The sequence below is a fragment of the Balaenoptera borealis genome, assembly GCF_965194805.1.
Source record: "Balaenoptera borealis genome assembly, chromosome: 17".
NCBI classification, from domain to species: domain Eukaryota; kingdom Metazoa; phylum Chordata; class Mammalia; order Artiodactyla; family Balaenopteridae; genus Balaenoptera; species Balaenoptera borealis.
In genome coordinates, this window is record NC_138876.1 from 35,707,600 (window position 1) to 35,726,711 (window position 19,112).

Here is a 19,112-nt window from a genome sequence, read left to right on the forward strand (position 1 = left end):
TTTTAGATTTCTGTCCTCTCGTTTTCACACAGTCAGTAATATCAGTGCACCTCCTTTGAATGGCAAATGCCAGCCAGCATTTTGAGCAAAGTACTTATTCATCAACAACTTTCTTGAGAAATGGAGCTTAACTTTTAATTAAACAAATACTTTCATCTCTTTTAGAGCGTTGCAGCCAAGAGTTTATTACAAATTTTTTAAGTGTTACCAAAGAATAAACTAAATTAAATTTATTTTAATTTAAATTAATTAAATTAAAGATTTATACCATATAATAAAAAAGAACTTCTGTAGTAAAAGCCATGAAACTCTTCTAAATGCTCTGTGGCAAGATTGCTCAGCCCCGGTCCCCACCCACACAGGTAGGTAGCATCTACTTACAACCTGTCATTTCTGTTGTTGCCCACTGACCCAGAGGGAGGCCCGGCAGCTTAACGCATCTCCTAAACTGAATGCATGGGCTGCAGCACAATGAGCTGGTCCAACATGTGGCCGGGAGGGACAGTAGCCTGGAATCCTCTGCCATCTAGTAGCAAGAGTCAGCTGTCCCTCACCGCATATGTCTCAGCAGGTTTCTCTTTATCAGAGAGCGCTCACATAGTCCTTGAAAGGGAGGTGTCAGTTACCTTGCTTCAGGGAAGGATTGGGAGAGAGCCAAGTTGTCACTGGGTGGTCCTTCTGACTTAACCATGTGGTAAAGTGAGAACTACCTTCTCTGAACACACATCTCCCACCCCATCAGGCAGGACCATGGTGAAGGCTGGAAGAACAAGGTGGAGGTCACCAAACTGATATCAGGTTATTTGAATGCAGTCATTAATAATCACTTTTTTTTAAAAAAAAGTCCTCAATAGACATTAACAAGACAGGATGCCAGGACCACAGGTGTGAAATGCAGCTGTCGTCTGTTCTTGAGTAACATCAGAAGCAGAGGGAAAATCTAAACCTTAAGCATCACTAACATTAAACATTCCCTTGGCACTTTTGGGCTATGGAACTCTACCTAGAGAGAAGACTCACTCTTGCCCTCATTTTGTTGCCATTTCCAAAAACTCTGTCTCTGACAATTAATGCCACCAGCATATAAAACAGCCTGTAAAAATGAACTACTTTCCTGATCTCAGCTTAGTTTTTTAAAACACAGCATTTTAAATATACACTTTTTGTTTATTTTGCTGCTATAATCTGCTGAGATAGAATCCTAACTATTCATTCGATTTCCTTCTACTCTTTTCTTCCTTCTTCATTCACACATCGAATATTTTTATTTCCACTCTGTCTGAGCACTGTAACAGGAGCAGGAACACAATGGTCAACGAGGCAGGACACACCATGAACGTGCGCAGCCTTTATTGTCAGCACAAGGGGCATTGTCTTCATTTGTATCATCCAGAAGAAAAAGGTGCTTTCCTGTGACTCCATTCCACGTGTTGCATTAGAATGGTAGTAGCTTCTGACATGAGATTTTTATCTGCTTCAAGCAGTCTTTTGCTTCCTCCATCCCCCACCCCCCTTTGGAGCAGTTTTTGGAGCTATCCCAAGAGGTGTGGCACTATGGATACATGCAGCTGGATCCCTGTACCTGTGACTACCCAGAACCCGGCTGTGGCACCGTTCTTTCTGTTGGCAATAATGAGATCAGCTGCTGCATAACCCTGCCTGATAACCAGACCCAGGATGTCATTTTCCAGATGAACAGAGTGAAGTGCTGGCAGGTCACTTTCCTTGTGAGTATCTTGGCAGCTTGCCTTACCCATGATTTAAATCCTCCACCCATGATATTAAAATCATAGTGTTCCTGGATGACAACAGTGGTATTGGGGAGACAGATTTGCCATTTGAATCAGTACCTTGAGTGGACTGACATCTAAGCCACGGTAAACATCACCTAGTGGTAAAAACCTGTCTATTATCTGGTACAAGTTCCCCATCCTTTCTGTAGAGACAACCATCTTCCCACCTTCCACCTTCAGGCTTCTTTACTGCTTGAAGGGTGTTTAAAGTAATAACAACGAGTAGCAATAACAGCTACCATTTATTGAGCACTTAATACATACTCAGTACCGACAAGATCTCTATGCTTGGAAACTGAACGCTGCCCATCAGAGCTACTTTTAAGGATCCCTGGCATCATATCTACATTGTCATCTCCTCCCAAGAGAAACCCTTCTGATCAGACTTACTGAGTGCCTACTTTGTACCAGGTGCTGTGCTGGGCAATGCCACATCTGCTATTTAATTAAGTTCTTAAAAATAACCCAGTGAGCTAAGAGGGATTATCCCCTTTACACAGGAAATGGAGGTTAACTAGTAGAGGATGAATGCTACTAGAGCAACCATGAGACCCAGTTGCTAAATCCATGAAACCCACAGGGATCTTTTAGCTGGCTTGGTACTAGGCCTGTCTGTGGCATTTGATACAGTCAACCATGTCTTCCTTTTCAAAACTTCCCCTGCTTCCTCCCCTAATTTTGTGGGCTGCCTCTCTCTCTGACTACTCCTGAAATGCTGGTGTTTCCTGGGGTTCCATTTCTAGCATCTTTCCCCTACATATTTCCTGAAATCAATTACAGACGACTGGTTAAAAGTCCAGTATTTCCTACTGCATTCATGACGTCTTCACCAAGTGTTTCATAGACACCGCAAACTCAACCTTTCCCCAAGCCAGACTCATGTTTTCCCTCTCATGCCCATCCTAAGGTTCTTCCTCCTGTGTTCCCTATCTTGATAAAGGGAACCTCTACCACCACTCCATAATTGCCAAACCAGCAATCTTGAAATAATCTCTGGCTTTTCTCTTACCTTACATGGTTTTTAAAAAAAAAAATTTTTTTTATTGAAGTATAGTTGATTTACAATGTTTCAGGTGTACAGCAAAGTGATACAGTTTCATATATATATATATATATATATATATATATATATATATATATATATATATATATATATATTCTTTTTCAGATTCTATTCCATTATAGGTTATTATAAGATATTGAATATAGTTCCCTGTGCTATACAGTAGGTCCTTGTTGTTTACTTTACATATAGTAGTATGTATCTGTTAATCCCAAATTCCTAATTTATCCTCCCCCCACCTTATACATTTAATTGCTGATAGAGACCTATCTATTCTATGACCCTGCTATCCCTCAAAACTCTCCCTTCCTCTCTGCCGTCACAGCTTGGTCTCAACATTTCCTGCCTGGATGAAATCCACAGCCTCCTAACCCTTCTTTCTGTGCCACTCTTTCCCTCTGGGGGTCAGAAAAAAATATATCATATGATTTCAGGCTTTTTAAACTATGGGAACTTGTTTTGTGGCCCAAAGTTTGGTCTATCTTGAAATGTCCAATGTGCACTTGAAAAGAATGTAAATATACACTGCCACTATTGGGTAGAATAGTCTATAAATGTCAGTTATGTCAAGCAGTTGATGGTGTTCAAATAGCCTCTTTCCTTACACATTTCTCTCTACTTGTTCTGTCAGTTATTGTGAGGAGTGTTAAAATCTTCAACTATAATTGTGGATTTGTCCATTTCTTTGAGATATATCAGTTTTTTCCTTCTTTCCCTGCCTTCTTTTGACTGAGTGACTATTTTATGATTCTACTCATTTGCACTGTTGTTTTTTTTTAATACCTTTTAAATTTATGGTTAAGAGATTTTAATATATATCTTTAACTTATTACGGTCTACTTTCAAATATTACACTATTTCACAAAAAGGGTAAAAACCTTACAACAGTGTACCTCTATTTGTCCCTCTGTCCTTTGTGGTATTTGTTGCTATACTTTATTTCCACATATAAGCCTCATGCTATATTATAATTATTTTTGTTTTAAACAGTTAATTATTTTTTAGGTAAACTTTTAATTTTGACATAATTGTAGATTCACATGCAGTTGAAAGAAATGGTACAGAGATCCTGCATACACTTTACCCACTTTTCTCCAATTATTACATCTTACAAAACTATAGTACGACATCACCACCCAGGGTATTGACATTGATACAGTGAAGAGTCAAGGCATTTCCATCACCACAAGGATCTCTCATGTTGGCTTTTTATAGCTGCATACACTTTCTCCCACCCCCATCCCTCCTTAAACCCTTGCAACCACTAATCTATTTGACATTTTCATATTGTATCATTTCAAGAATATTATATAAAACTTTTGGAGGTAATGGATATATTTATTACTTGATTGTGGTGATGATTTCATGTATATATGCATATGTCCAAACTCTTCAAATTGTGTACATTAAATATGTGCAGTTTTTTGCATATCAATTATACCTCAACTGAAAAAACAAACACACATAAAACAAGGTTATGTATTGATCAGTTGATGAAAATGTTGTGACCAGAGGTTCACAGGAACCTAAACCTATATTTCCCCTTGGGCTGTTTTTCAGTACCCACTAATTTAGTGTTTATGGTATCATTATAGAACATGACTACTGTGAATAATAAGAATTGACTGTGTTTAGGAGGTAAAAATATAAATAAAAACAAGGAATTGATTACCTTAAAAAATAAAATAATATTACATGAGTATAATCAAACATTATGTAGCCTGTTGGGATTTTCTTTACTTAGCATAATTCTTTGGAAATTCATTCAGCTTGTTGTGTATTTCAGTAGTTTGTTTCTTTTTGTTGCTGAGCAGTATTCCATGGTAGGGAATGGCTAAAATTTGTTTAACTACTATCTAGTCATTTCCAGTTTTTAGCTATTATGAATAATGCTTCTATAAATATTCATGTATAAGCTTTTGTCTGAGCACAAGTCTTCATTTTTCTAGGATAAATGCCCAGGAGTGCAATTTCTGGGTCATGTGGAAGTTGCATATTTAATTTTTTAAGAAACTGCCGAACTGTATTCAAGGGGGCTGTGCCAGTTTACATTCCCACCAGTGATGTATGAGCAATCCAGTCTCTCTGGATCCTCCTCAGCAATTGGGTGTTTTCACTATTTTTTATTTTATCCACCCTGATAAGTGTTTAATGGTATTTAATGATTTGATTAGATTTGCTTTTCTCTCATGGCTAATGATGTTGAACATCTTTTCATGTGCTTATTTGCCATCTGTATATCTTCTTAGGTGAAATGTCTTTTCATATCTTTCACCCATTTTCCAATTGGATTGTTTGTTTACTGTTGAGTTTTGAGAGTACTTAAATTTATTCTAGATACTAGTCCTTTGTTAGATATGCGGTTTGCAAATATTTTCTTTCACTTTGCAGTTTTTCATTTTCTTAATAGGGCCTTTTGCAGAGCAAAAGATTTTAATTTTGATGAAGTCTAATTCATCTGTTTTTTTATTGTGTTTCTGGTGTCAAGTCTAAGAATTCTTTGCCAAACCCTAAATCCTGAAGGATTTTTCCCTGGGTGTTTTTTGTTTTTTTTTTCCCTAAAAGTTGTATAGTTATAGGTTATACATTTAAGTCCATGACCCATTTTGAGTTAATTTGCATATAGGGTGTGAAATTTAGAACATGGTTCCCTTTTTTTGCCTATGGAAGTCCAATTGCTCCAGCACCACTTGTTGAAAAGGCTATCTTTTCTCAATTGAACTGCTTTTGTGCCTTTGTGAAAAATCAGTTGAGCACATTTGTGTGGGTTTATTTCTGGATTCTCTGCTCTGTTCCACTGATCTTTGTGTCTATCCCTCCACCAATACCACACCATCATTCTCTTCCTTTGTAACAGTTTTAGTGAGATGTAGTTCATAAACCATGCAATACATGTGCCACCCTCCAGGAAGGCAGCATTTCCTGACAGTCCTACCTAGAGAGCCACAGCGAGGAGGGAAATTTTTCCCAAGGGAATTTGAAACTCCAGTACTAGAAGAGAAAGGGATAGATGCTGTATAGCAAAAACCACAGGGGCTTTCTCCAGGCTTTCAGGATCTGGCCCTACCCTGCTCCTCTAAGTCCCTTTTCTCACCACCCCCCCCCACGCCTCGCAGTCTGTGCTTCAGCCACACTCCACTGTGCCAGGTTCCCTCAGGCCTCAGTGCATTTGCACTTGTTTTTTCTTCTACCAGGAACCACTTGTCACCATCACCCCCCTCCCCCCAAAAAAAACATACAACAAACTTGGATAATTTCTACTTCTGCTCAAATAACACCACCCCCCTCCCCGCGCCCCCCCACGCCCCACCGCCCCAGCCTCCTCCAGCCTTCCTTTACATTCTAGTCTGGATTAGGTGTCCATTCCTATTTACTTCCATAGACCTGTATTCATTCCCCTTATAATATTATACTTATTATATCACACTATGATGATTTGCTTTAATGGATCCCAAATAGATTGATACTTATAGTTTCTTGAGAATAGGAATAGTCTCACTTGTTTTGATATTTTGCCCAGCACATAATAGCCACTTACATTCCTACTGAATATCAAATAATATCTTTTCCTTTGTAGGGAACTCTGCTGGATACAGATGGGCCCCAGCAAACTCTCAACCAGAACTTAGAGCTCAGATTTCAGTATAGTGAGGATAGTCACTGGCAGTGGTTTGTTATTTACACCAAACAGGTAAGTTCTTAAGGCAGAGCAGGAAAACCTTCTGTGCTAAAATGCTCTCTTGCACTCTGGGGTGGACAAAGCACATTACCCCAAACCAACTGGAGCAGAGTACTAGAGTTTGCTACACATGCTCTTTTGAGCCTGTAATGTCATTTATTTTGTTTGGTTTCATTTTATTTTATTTTACTAGTCACCAAAGCTTTCATATCAGTTAGAAATGAATTTAGTTACCAAGTAACAGAAGACTCAAGTAACAGTGACTTAGACCATGGGTCAGTAAACTTTTTCTCAAAGAACCAGTTGGTAAATATTTTAGGTTCTGAGGTTCATATGGCCTCTGTTGCAACTACCCAACTCTATTGTAGCACAAAAGCAGCCACAGACAATACATGAACGAATGGGTGTTTCAATAAAACTTTATTTATAAAAAGAGGTGGGGTGGCTAGATTTGTTTGCCAACCCCTGGCTTAGACAATACAGATATTTATCATCTCATTTAATAAGAATACTGGAGGCAAATGATTGGCATCTCTATAATTCTTTTGGCATTTTCCAAGTAGATAAAAGCTATCCCTTTTATCTGGAAAGCAAAAGCCTTACCCCAGAAGCCCCCCAGTAGACTTTCCATTTTGTCTCATTGGCTGGAACTGGGTCACATGAGCACTCCTAGCTGCAAGAGAGTCTGGGAATCAAGCACTTAGCATAGAGGAACTGGATTCATGATCAGTTTAGAATAAGCATCATTGCCTAGAGCTGGGTACTTCCAAATCAGTGTTCTGTTACGAGGGAAGAAGGAACAATGGCTGTTGGGTAGCAATAATTAAATCTGAAGTAAATTTGAAATAATTGAAATAAAAAATCCATTAAAAAATCTAATTTTCTAAATGCCAAATCCAATTGAAAATTCTTTTTACGGAGATAAACTATTTCAATTTGGAGTCAAAACTACAGAAGTTCTAAAATGAAACCAAAATATCAAAGTAATCTTTGCATCAACATTATATTCAACCTGAGTCCCTCGTGATCATACTCACTTCTGTGTTCCATGGAGCATTCTGGTTTCAGGCACAAAGCTCCCTTTCAACTCTCTGCTGGTACAGGGGTGATCAGGAGATAACAGATACAACGTCCTCTGAAAAACACAAAGTACTAAACCAACATCCTAGGTTAAAGAAATGTCTCCCCAGGTTCACCTTAAATAGAAAACATTCTTAGGGAAATGATAGGATGGTTTGCCGAGGCAAGATCTGCAGTCACTTGGAGAGACACAGAGAGATTTTGGCAGTGAAACCACGCCCTTCCGCTAGAATGTTATGTGCAGTAGTTAAATTTTATTATGGTCTTTTAATCTAGTCCGAGGCAAATGAGTTTAAGCCACTATAGAGACGTGCAATAAACATTCTTTTAAAGGATTCCTGGTAAGGTCGTATTTCCTTTGGAGTTTGGGTTTATTGATATGCACCCAAGAGCTGCTTCTGCAAAAGACAGAAATGTGGCTTGTGTGCCTTGCAAATACAAAAAAGGGCTGGGGCCCAAATCGTTCCTGAGCCCCTTAAACGGAAGCTCAGTCCCTTCATATTTAATAAACCTTACCTGGCTTATAGCAGAATCCTAACCTACATATCTCTGTACTTTGTACAGGAGTATGGAATCAGTCCCCACCTTGTGAGACACCACTAAACACCCTTCCTAGCTGCATCAGCTCAGTTTGTTGTTTTAACTATTTCGTACCCTGGTTTTGTGTAGGTTATATATATGCACAGATAAACAGGGTTAGTTTTCAGCTAAACCAGGAAGGCAAATTTTGTTTCTGTGTATAAACCCCACATCTGTGACTCTTTTCCTTGTTGGTGGAAGCCCTTTCTTTTTCCTTCCCTCCTTTCTCTCCCCTTGAATAAAATGCAACCCATCATGCTCTACAGTCCTGCAAAACTTTGGAATGCTCCCTCTGTGTAACCCAGTCGCCCTCTAATTCTGCTTTCTATGTCCTGTCCTCCAAGAGTGTTCTACATTGGCTACCACCCCCAGCTGAGTTTTCTCTCCCTCTCCCCCCTCCTTCTCTCTGTCATTTCCCCAGTCCCCAGCCACCCTGTTCAGTGACCATCCTTCGGCACAAATTTATACTAAAGTTCTATAGCCTCAAGCTTTGAGCTTCAGTTGTCTCAAACCTCAGTCGGGCTGAATAAGAAAAGAACAAGCCAAGAGTTGAGAGCAGAAAAAAAGAGGGGAAAAAAAGGATTTGTGGGAAAGGAGCAAATGGGAAAATCACAGGGAACCTTAAGTTTGGCACATGGGATGAAGTTCCTGGAAAAAGGAAGCCCCGGCTTTTGTGCAGCAAGGTGGATGACGTGTGTCTTGGCACTAACAGCGATGAGCCAGAAATAAGCCACAGGTGATGTTGGCGGCAACTGACAGTCTTGACGGTGAATGATTAAAACTACCAGAAAATTTAAAAATGAAGAAAAACAACTAATTTTGTCTTTAGTTCAGTAAAAGCCATAAGGTACTAATATATTCTTTCAAGCAGGTTAGTATGTATGCCTAATAATAGGTCTCTCAGTCATGCATACAATTAAATATAAGATTGACCATCATCAGTTGATTTGATTGCAATTATAAGCAGTTTTTATTATTTGTTGCTCATAAGACGTGAGCTGTTTACAAAGTAATAGAAAAAAAAGGGATGTAAGGGGGGAGTTTTGAAAGGGAAAAAGATTAGTAATGAGATCCTGGTCATTTTTAATCTACCTTTTAAAAAATTACTGCAAATATATCCATGTAATTGAGAAAATTTATGGTTATTTGCTAATTATATCTTATGCAAATTAATGAAAGTTAAAGAAGAACTCTAAATTCTTTTTTTTTAATTAATTAATTAATTTATTTATTTATTTTTGGCTGCGTTGGGTCTTTGTTGCTGCATGAGGGCCTTCTCTAGTTGTGGCGAGTGGGGGCTGCTCTTTGTTGCGGTGTGGGGGCTTCTCATTGCAGAGCACGGGCTCTAGGTGCACGGGCTTCAGTAGTTGTGGCACGCAGGCTCAGTAGTTGTGGCGCACGGGCTTAGTTGCTCCACAGCATGTGGGATCTCCCCAGACCAGGGCTCGAACCCGTGTCCCCTGCATTGGCAGGCGGATTCTTAACCACTGCGCCACCAGGGAAGTCCCCTGAATTCTTAAAAGTATACTGTTGTAGGGCAGAACACAAAATCTGCTTCGCTGTATGAAGAGGGAAGGAAGAGAATGAGGATCTCTTCAACCAACTGAGAGAGTTCTTTATTTCTGGGTTTCTTAGGCTTTTTTGCTGAGTAGCTGCTTGAAAAAGATGATCTCAGAAAAGATGGTAAAGCAAGCTGCAGAGAATCCAGAAATGGTAAGTGCTCTTATCTGTATATATGTTTCACTTTGTTTCCACCATCAGCTGACACTAAACTACACTGATGAATTCCCTGGGCCCACAAGTCTGGTCCTCAAGGGAAGAACCCAACTGCCCAGAACTGAGCTTCTCTGCCTTCTGGGAGCTCAGTCTTCAGAATGCAAGCCATTTTTTCCAAGGAGAAGTCATCCTTGGATTGCTGAGAACTCTCTAATCCTCTACTCTGTATCCTTGTATTTCTACCTTCGCCCAAACGGAAGACTCCAGATTTACCACAAAAGCAACATCATAAAGACAGGATCTTAAGAGGTCTTTAACACAGCAGCGATGAGCTTACATAAGCTCTGCAGTTTTGTCTCTAGAAAGAACTCACAGCCTCTTAATACTTCCACGGTGCCAAATTAAAATGCCTTTAGCAGTTTGGAGAAGCCATTGAGTAAAAGAAGCTCTCAAGGCTATAATTTTTCCTCAATGTAAAATTTACTTTGTTTTTCTAGTCTTCATCTCTTCAATAAAGGCCTAGTTACTCACTGAAAGTGTTGGTGCTATAAAGAGAGTTCCTGAGATTTTAAACTTTCTACTTGCCTTGTCACCATCATGAAAAAAGCTTGTCCCAAATAAGATAGTACAGTTTGGTTTTAAATAAAAAATGATTACAAATACTAATGCTTGCTTGACATTTATAAACATAATTCTCTTGCAGAATAGTACACTGGTCTTTAAAAATACAACAGAAAATATTTGAAAACTTTCCCTAATGTTTTCATTTAATTTTAGTGTTTTATAAAAGGGTGGATAATACCATTAGTTTAACATTGATCTTTATTTGACTTAGCAGCTTTTTTCTAAGAAAAAACTTGCTTTTTATACTTACTTCTCTTTCTTCTAGAACTGAAAGTATTTTCCCAGGGAAGATAAAATTCACTGCCCCTTGGTGTTCGAACACTTCAAAATGTACTAGAAAGTAGCAAATCAAAGCAATAAAAGAATCAAGGATGCTTTTTTTTTTTTTTAATTAAGAACGTGTCTTTTTTTTTTTCTTTTTTTGGCTGTGTTGGGTCTTCGTTGCTGCACATGGGCTTTCTCTAGTTGCGGCTAGCAGGGGCTACTCTTCATTGTGGTGCACGGGCTTCTCATTGTGGTGGCTTTTCTTGTTGCAGAGCACAGGCTCTAGACATGCAAGCTTCAGTAGTTGCCGTACACTGGCTCAGTAGTTGCAGCACGCAGGCCCTAGAGCACACAGGCTTCAGTAGTTGCGGTGCGCAAGCTCAGTAGTTGTGGATTGTGGGCTCTAGAGCACAGGCTTAGTAGTTGTGGCGCACGGGCTTAGTTGCTCCACGGTGTGTGCGATCTTCCTGCACCAGGGATTGAAGCTGTGTCCCCTGCATTGGCAGGCGGATTCTTAACCACTGTGCCACGAGGGAAGTCCCAAGGATGCTCTTTTTAAAAGAGTAATAAAATCTAACCTCCTAGGCAGGATGGACCCTCTTAGGCTCCAATTTACATATTTACATATATATATATGATAAATATGTATAAACATAAATATATCACGTCATTATACATATGTGTGTGTATATATATGTAGAGAGAGAGAGAGAGACAGATACAGAGAGACAGAGAGAGAAAAGTGATTAAAGTAGCCCCATTAAAAGGGAGAAGTACTCTCAAATGTTGTTCAGTAAAGTGTAAGCTATTTGATGCAGGAAACACTTGTACAGTGAATAGCAAAAGAGTTTGCTCTATAATAGGAGAAGGTAGTAGTCTATTTAAAGTTTTCAAGAAAAACAAGCACGCTACCACATTCCTTAGATTTGCACGCAAATTAAAATCTATAGTTATCCCAGTGGCTGACAGCAAAATCAGCATGGTAGTCAATAAAACTTGTACTGCTTTATCCAAATACTGAAGTTTTATTTCCACGAACTCTTTATTTCTTCCCTTATTTTGGTTCTTAGAAAGAAAAGTTAAGAGCCTTCCTCTTGAAAACTGGATGTTGTAGGAATAGTCCACATTTTAGTCTGGAATTTCATCTACAAACCCCTGGGTAGAATGGGACCCTGGAAGGGAAATAGAACAGACAGATCAGCTGTTTAACTGCGACTAAGTTCTAGACCTCCTCACAAAGCACAATTGATGAGAACAAGTCATTTTATGGAGCTTAAAGTAGCCATATAAATGTTTGACTGTGACATTCACTCATTTTCTAGGTAAACACATAACGTCTGAACTGACACCTATCGCTTATAGAAGGCTTGTATGGACTAAGATACAGAGGTCTCTAATTTGCAGGCAGAATAAATTCTAAGATTTTGATAACTTTGAAGAATCTGGGGAGGGAAAGAGAAATTAAGAAAACTGTAACCAAATGAGCCCCATGAATAAAGCAGATGGTCCCTAGGGAGATTAAATAGTACTGTTTTATCCTGGTAAGAAGGAAGGAGTGAAAGAAGAAATTCAGTGCCAACAAAGTTAATTAGCTTAGTTAGCTTTAAGCAATGCTTTCAAAGGTAAGACTTGAACCATTTATGAAGAGATCATTAAAATTTGAAGTCAAACAAATGCACTAAAGGAAAATGTAAACACGCAACAAAAACCATGTTAAATTCTTCAGACAGTATTAATTGAAAACCAGAAAGGGAAAAAGAAGTGTAACATTCTTCTTAGAGCTATGCTCCTACACAAAAACCTAAATTGTTTTTTTTTAATATTTGCTACTTGTAAATAGAACAGAATTAAAGGATTATTTTATTTGAAAATAAAGTCTATTAGTTAGGAATAGATTTGGCTTCCTGTAACAAAAAACAAAACAAGACAAAATAAGTGTCTTGGACAAGATAAAAGTTTGTTTCTCTCTCATCTAAAAGAAGCCAAGAAGTAGGCAGTCTGGGGCTGGGATGGTGACTCCATGATGTCACCAGAGACCTTTCTGCTCTACCGTCTTCAGTGGGTCTGAATCTCTAAATTGGTTTTCCGAAAAATGGCAAAGAACAGGTAACCTTCTGATTCCAGCTTACCTCATACCTCCCCTCCCCTCCCCAACTACCACTGCCATAAATATTTCTCTCTCCACTCCTCTTTCATTTGGGGCAAGATCAGACTACGTAAAAGGCCACTGGGTTCAGAGATGGGTGCTTTGAAGTGTGCTTCTGCTATGTGATGAGAAGGGGAAACACCAAGGGCAGTGCTATGTGATGTCCCAAGAATGGCAGCCTTTGCACAGCTGGTCCAGTTCAGGAAACAGAAAGTGTACTGACATTACAGTCATCAGAAGAATGGTCTGAGCACAGCAGGAGGACAAAGTTTTAGAGAGCCAGGGGGAAGTTACTGTGCAGGAATGAAGGGTTATATTATTAACAGAAATTCTGTTGATGAGAGGGAGAGTGCAGGAATACTGCATTATGAAAAAAGGATTACCTTTTCCCCCCAACTTTATTACCCCAGTATATAAAATATATAAAGCCTATTGAAATAAGTCAAGGAAACTGATTATATCAGAAATTGCTTAACATCTGTAGTGGGTTCTATTTTATTGCATTTCTACATGGGGAGGGGGAGGGGAAGGAGACTAGGAGAGAGAAAAATTCCGGGAGGTTTCCCCCAACTTCTGTATTTCGTCGCACAAGACTACTTACAAACTATAATGTAATATCGTAAAATAATAATAATGAAACACATAAGATATCAGAACATTAATTTCTCATTTACCAAGACCTAATAATGATTTTTTAAAACTATTGAGATAGGCTTCAACTATATAACCATCTCTGTTGAGAATATTAACCTAAAGGAAGTCCTACGTATCCTTCAAAGAAATGTATTTTATGGCAAAATTAAGTTAAAAGATAATGCTCTTTTGCAGTGTCATGTTATTTATCCCACTTATTTTGTAATGTCCCACTCTATAGTCTCATGAGTAATAAGCAATAATAAACAACTTAGTTAATTCACCCCCTCATTCTATCATTTACCAATGCCTATGTTTACCATACAGTGGCTAGAAACTGAGAATCCAGTGTTAAGAAGTTTATTTGTTGAGGGAGAAAGGCAATTAGTACAGAAACACTCAAGATTATAGAGTGATAAGTTGAGATACGCACATAATGCATAGTTGTTTAATAGCAGTTCTTTTCTTTTTCTATAAGGAGAGTCTAAGAGCACTTTCCCCTAAACCCTGGCTAGGAGACTGACCTATGTGTGCCGTGATCTTGCCCTCTGACCTCCAGCCTCCGACCAGTGTCAGCCATGGGGAAACCCAGTGAGGTTGGAGAGTGGGAGAAAATGGAGACTAGGGTATTTATTTCTCCAGCTCTGTCCCAGCTGGGTCTCTGGGGTTGGCCCGGCCCTCTACTGAGGGCCACAGCTCCTGTAGGTGACCTCTCCTCCCTGCTGCTACGGCCACTCTGGTTCCAGTACCAGCTGCTGCCCTCGCCCCTTCAGGCCTAGAAGTGGTAAGAATTACTCCCACCCTCCCTAGCCCCTCACTGCTAGCCTCTGAGGGTTCCCACACCCCGTCACTGATTCACTTGAATCCTCCCCACACCCCCATTAGGCAGTTCCTTTTAGAAACTCCGCTAGTTACCACAGGAGTGGGCCATCTGTGTTCTGCTGGGCCCCTTACCATTATATTAAGTTTACCTTATGTGCATGAGATATATTCAAGTATTTTAAACTTTGGTTTGATTCTTCCCTTGATTAATGATGCCTTTTGATTAATCAAAGCCCCATCTGGCTTTGGTTCAGCATATGGATTGGAGCTCTGTGGATTATTTCTGGATTCAGGAGTTCATTTCGTGTGAAGTCCTTTTAAAAGCTGTGTTAAATCACAACATCCACAGGCAGCCTCCAATGTTAAACACTAAGCTTCACTTCACTTTTGGGGGACTCAATTTCTGTAACACTGAGATACTTGCAAACGAAGGGGGCCTGTGCAGTTGACGAGCAGGTGTCCTGCTGACTGGCAGCCTTCGGGACCATTAAGAGGATTATTGTGGAAGGAGAAATGTGCTGGTTAAATAGATTATTTGTGTGCTCGCTTCTCCGGCTGTGCTGACTGACATTTCACTAATCTGTTTAGCAGATTGAAGTTCCAGAACAAGGCAAAAGTAAAAAACACCACAGTCAACAAAGCCAGGTCTGTGAGTAAAATTATGTAATGGCTATATTATAATTCTGATAAATCTGCCTGTTTTTCCCCTTTAAGTTACCAGTCATTCTACTTTTAAGGTTAAGCCAGAATTGTCTTTCACAGAAGCTCCTCCATGTAGGCTGGTCCAATTGGACAACCATCATAGAAATAGTGTTTTTTTACCATGGCACCCAGTTGGGTGAGGAGAAATACTTTCCTGAATTTATATATAGAAAACTTCCAAGAAGCACACAAAATTCTTTAGTAATTTTCTTCTACACTCCATACATTTTTTAAAAATCCTCTTTCTAGTTTGTATATTTTAGTTTCATTGACTTTCTGCAGTGAACTCTGTAGAAAAGAACTTTTAAGTTTATAAACTAGTTTTTCAAGCATTTAGGTCTGCTGTGCAGATAGCAATAGCAATAAATATCATAATAGGAAGCATTAATAGACACTCATTGCCAGGCACTGTTCGAAGCACTTTTCTGTAGATTAATGCATTTATCCTTACCATGATCCTATAAATCAATTGAGGAAATTGGGGCACAGAGAGTTAGGTGACTTGCTCCAGGCTGTACAGTTATCAATGGTAGAAGGAAGCAGGCAGTCTGGTTCCGGAGCCGTGCCCTCAACTAACGCTTCCTTTCAAGGTTCAAATCCTAGAGTGGGTGAACAAAATAAAGGTAGCCTCTAAGTAGCATTTGAATGGGATTTATTATTGGTCCAGCTCCCGTCACAGAGTCCACTGTGTATATAAAGATAGTATATAAGTACAGTATTTATAAATATATAAGGTCCTTCCTCGAGTGAATGAGCTCAGAGAAAAATTTTAAAAACAGATTAAATGCAGAGCTGTCTCCCCTACATAATAACAGCATTTCTGGCTGCTTACATCAGAGACAGGAGGTGAGAACTCCACCAATTACTGGCTGTGTGTCTTCAGGCAGATCAAAAAACTAAATGTGTATAAGGGACTCTTGGGGTGCTTACTGAAATGCAAATTCCTGGGCCTCACCCCAAAAGGTGGATTCAGTAAATCAGCATTTATAGCAAGAACGCCAATGGGAAACACTGCACCAAGCTTCAACTTCTTTATCTGTAAAATCACTCCGTCACTTAAATTCATCCATTTCGGCAGCATAGTGATGGCATAGAGCTGTGGTTCTCAACCTTGGCTGCATATTGTTATCACCTGGAGAGCTCAAAAAACTAATGATGGCTGGGCCGCACCCTCAAAGATTCTGATGTAACTGATCTGAGGGGCCTGGCAGCAGAATTTTTTAAAGCTCCCCACGTGGTCTAAAGCACAGCCAGGATTGGAACTATTATCCTAAAACAGTGGTTCTCAGAGTGGGGTCCCTAGACCGGAAGGGTCAGCATCCCTAGGGAACTTACTAGAAATTCAAATTCTCAGGCCCCCAACTTACTGGATCAGAAACTCTGGGGTTGGGGGCCAGCAATCTGTATTTAGCAAGCCCTCCAGTTGAGTCTGATGCATGTTTGAGTTTGAAAGCCACTGTCCTAGAACAACAGACAACACAATAGTCAGCATGGGTGAGCAGAAATGCTAAAGCAGGCAAACTTCCCTCATGCTCTGAGCAGGGCCAGCATGTCAGAAGGGGGCCTGGTGTCCAATTATATTGAATTCCAACTTATTTTAGCCAACCTTTATAGAGAGCTTATCCTGAGCTAGGCACTGTTATAATTGCTTTCCACATATAACTCATTTAATCTTCACAGCAACCCAAGTATTATTATTATCTTTGGTTTGTTGCCAAGGGAGCTGAAAACACAGAAAGGTTAAGTAACTTGCCCAAGGTCACACAGCTGGTAAATGACAGAGTTAGTATCCATACCCAAACTGTCTTTATTTGTTATTTAACAAATAAAGTTTATTTGTGCCTTTAACCACCCTGCCATGGGGCCTCTCTATCAAGACAAATCTCTCAGAGAAAAAACAATTTTAGCTGCTCTGCCTGGTGAGCTGCCACACATTTATTTCACCAGGGCCAAAGCCCCACTCTCCATGGCCCTGTCTTAGAGATTTTATAAACACTGAAAGCCAACTGTTCACTTACTGAAGGTCTGCAGCAACCATAACTTCTTAAAATATTTTAAAATAACTATAATACTTTTTAAAACTTTGTGTGGGATGTACACTAAAGGTTTTGGGTGAAGTTAACAATTGAAAGTCACATGGCTTTAAGAGAGGGGGAAAAGACAAGAGAGGCAGAGTTCAAGTGTTACCTGGAGAGATCCCAGTGCCTGGAAAGGTGCTCTGGACACGCGTACCTCTCCATACCGGTAGGAAGCACTCAGCACTAACAGATGTATACCTACCTCGGAAACAAAGCTTCTACAGGATAAAACCATTTAAAACAACCAGTGCTTAACAGATACAACCTTTTAGTTGCCCTTTTTTATATTATTTTAAACTTTGGCTTTTTAACTATTATTGTTGTTATGGAAATTATTTCCTCTCATATATATTTCTAACCTCTCTGTTTACTTCGTAACAGAAAGACTACTCTAGTTTTCTGCCAAGAAAAAGCAAGATTAAGACAGCTGAAGTTGACTGTGGTTTGGGGACCATAAAGGAAGAAGGTCTTTGAAGAGAAAGTCTAACTTTTTAAAATGTTCTCAAAGGCTGTCTTGACCATGAGAGAGCTTGGGGGTTGAAAGTAGGCTTCCTACCACCAGTGGAAGAAATGTGACTCCTTCCCATTTTTTTCACATTAAGATGGACCACATTCATCAAGACTACTTCAGAACTCTACTCATCTCAAGATTAAAAGGAAATGCAAAATGAAGTTATATAGTTTGTTTTTAGTGACTTATAAATGACAAATGGCAAATCTGAACCAATTAGTACAAAGCTCGTTGGGGTTTTTTTTCCCCTAAAATAGATATTTACCTGGCTTCATGAAACCTTTTATATGTTCTGATATTGCATGAATGAAAGGCTTAATATAAAACACTAAAAATGCATTTGGGGTTAAGATCTGAAGACATGACTCATCAGCTGTGGCTCTAAGAAATGAAATAATTGAAAAAGAAATCTGGACTTCACTAATCCATCCCCAGAGCAAGGAGGAGATGAAATACCAATTTGTCTCCTTATATAATTCTGAGCCTACCAATATGGATGTACTCAAAGTAATAGGCTGCCCAGTTCTCTGTTTCTCCACTGTTGTAGTTGTATTCTGTTCTTAGAATACTGAATTCAGTTCAGTAGTCATGATGCTATTCTGAATATTTTTATTTTGGAAACCAATGGGGCCCTGCACTTGATATCAGATACCTTAGCTTTAAAACTATGTATACTTTTTCTCTAGACTTTTTCTTATCCAGTTTCAGTTCATCATTAATTAATAGAATTATATATAGAATTAAGATTGCAGTAAGGGAGAGGGACAGAGGAATCAATGTAATTAGGTAAAGTGCCATATTATAATGTTCTTTTCTAACTGGGTTGTGTAATTATATAATAAATATGAAATATATTCTAGTGAACATAGAATTTATTGATGAAAATTCTGTGAATCATTTTTTGAAGTGTAGAATCTATTAAAGCCCTATAATATTTATAAAGCAATGTCTCTAGCCATAACTTCTAGCGCCATAAAGTTTTATATTTATATTTTAGGCTGTAGTGGGACATTTTTGCAAGGGGGAATCATAAACATCCCAGATCACCCATGGTGAGTGTATTAATGGGCTAGGATGCATTTTCAGATTAAAATAGAAGCTTATCCTCTATTTCGCCAGTTTAGGAATAGTCAAAGTCTATTTCTATTTAATAGCAAATGCCTACACTGTATAAGGATCTATTGAAGACCCTAGGAATGCAAAGAGAATTTGTATTTGGGGTGAGAAGATGCATATATTAGATTGAACCATATGTAACTGCTGTTTTGTAGGACAAAAATAGTTGAATGTTACCCATTTCATATGTTGCAACTTGATACATAATTGCGAGTAATCCAAGACAGCATGGAGTAGGTGTCCAATGTGTAGTGTGGACCTGTGTGTCATAGGAAGGTGGTGGGTGGGGTGAGTCAGGAAGGCCTG

General features: G+C 39.1%; 1 protein-coding gene across 8 annotated transcripts in view; it reads left to right on the forward strand.

Annotated features, from left to right (window-relative positions):
• SNX31 (sorting nexin 31) overlaps positions 1 to 18,636 on the forward strand; it is a 68,523-nt gene extending 49,887 nt beyond the window's left edge. For 4 of the 8 annotated variants that reach the window (XM_082364391.1, XM_082364394.1, XM_082364396.1 and 1 more), the window contains 5 exons: positions 1,524 to 1,727; positions 6,434 to 6,547; positions 9,830 to 9,907; positions 14,988 to 15,044; positions 17,561 to 18,636. In XM_082364391.1, coding sequence (XP_082220517.1) covers positions 1,524 to 1,727; positions 6,434 to 6,547; positions 9,830 to 9,907; positions 14,988 to 15,044; positions 17,561 to 17,653 — 546 coding nt within the window. In that variant the 3' untranslated portion in view covers positions 17,654 to 18,636. The other 4 variants (XM_082364392.1, XM_082364393.1, XM_082364395.1 and 1 more) reach the window with 4 other exon arrangements.
• Positions 18,637 to 19,112: the final 476 nt, after the last annotated feature.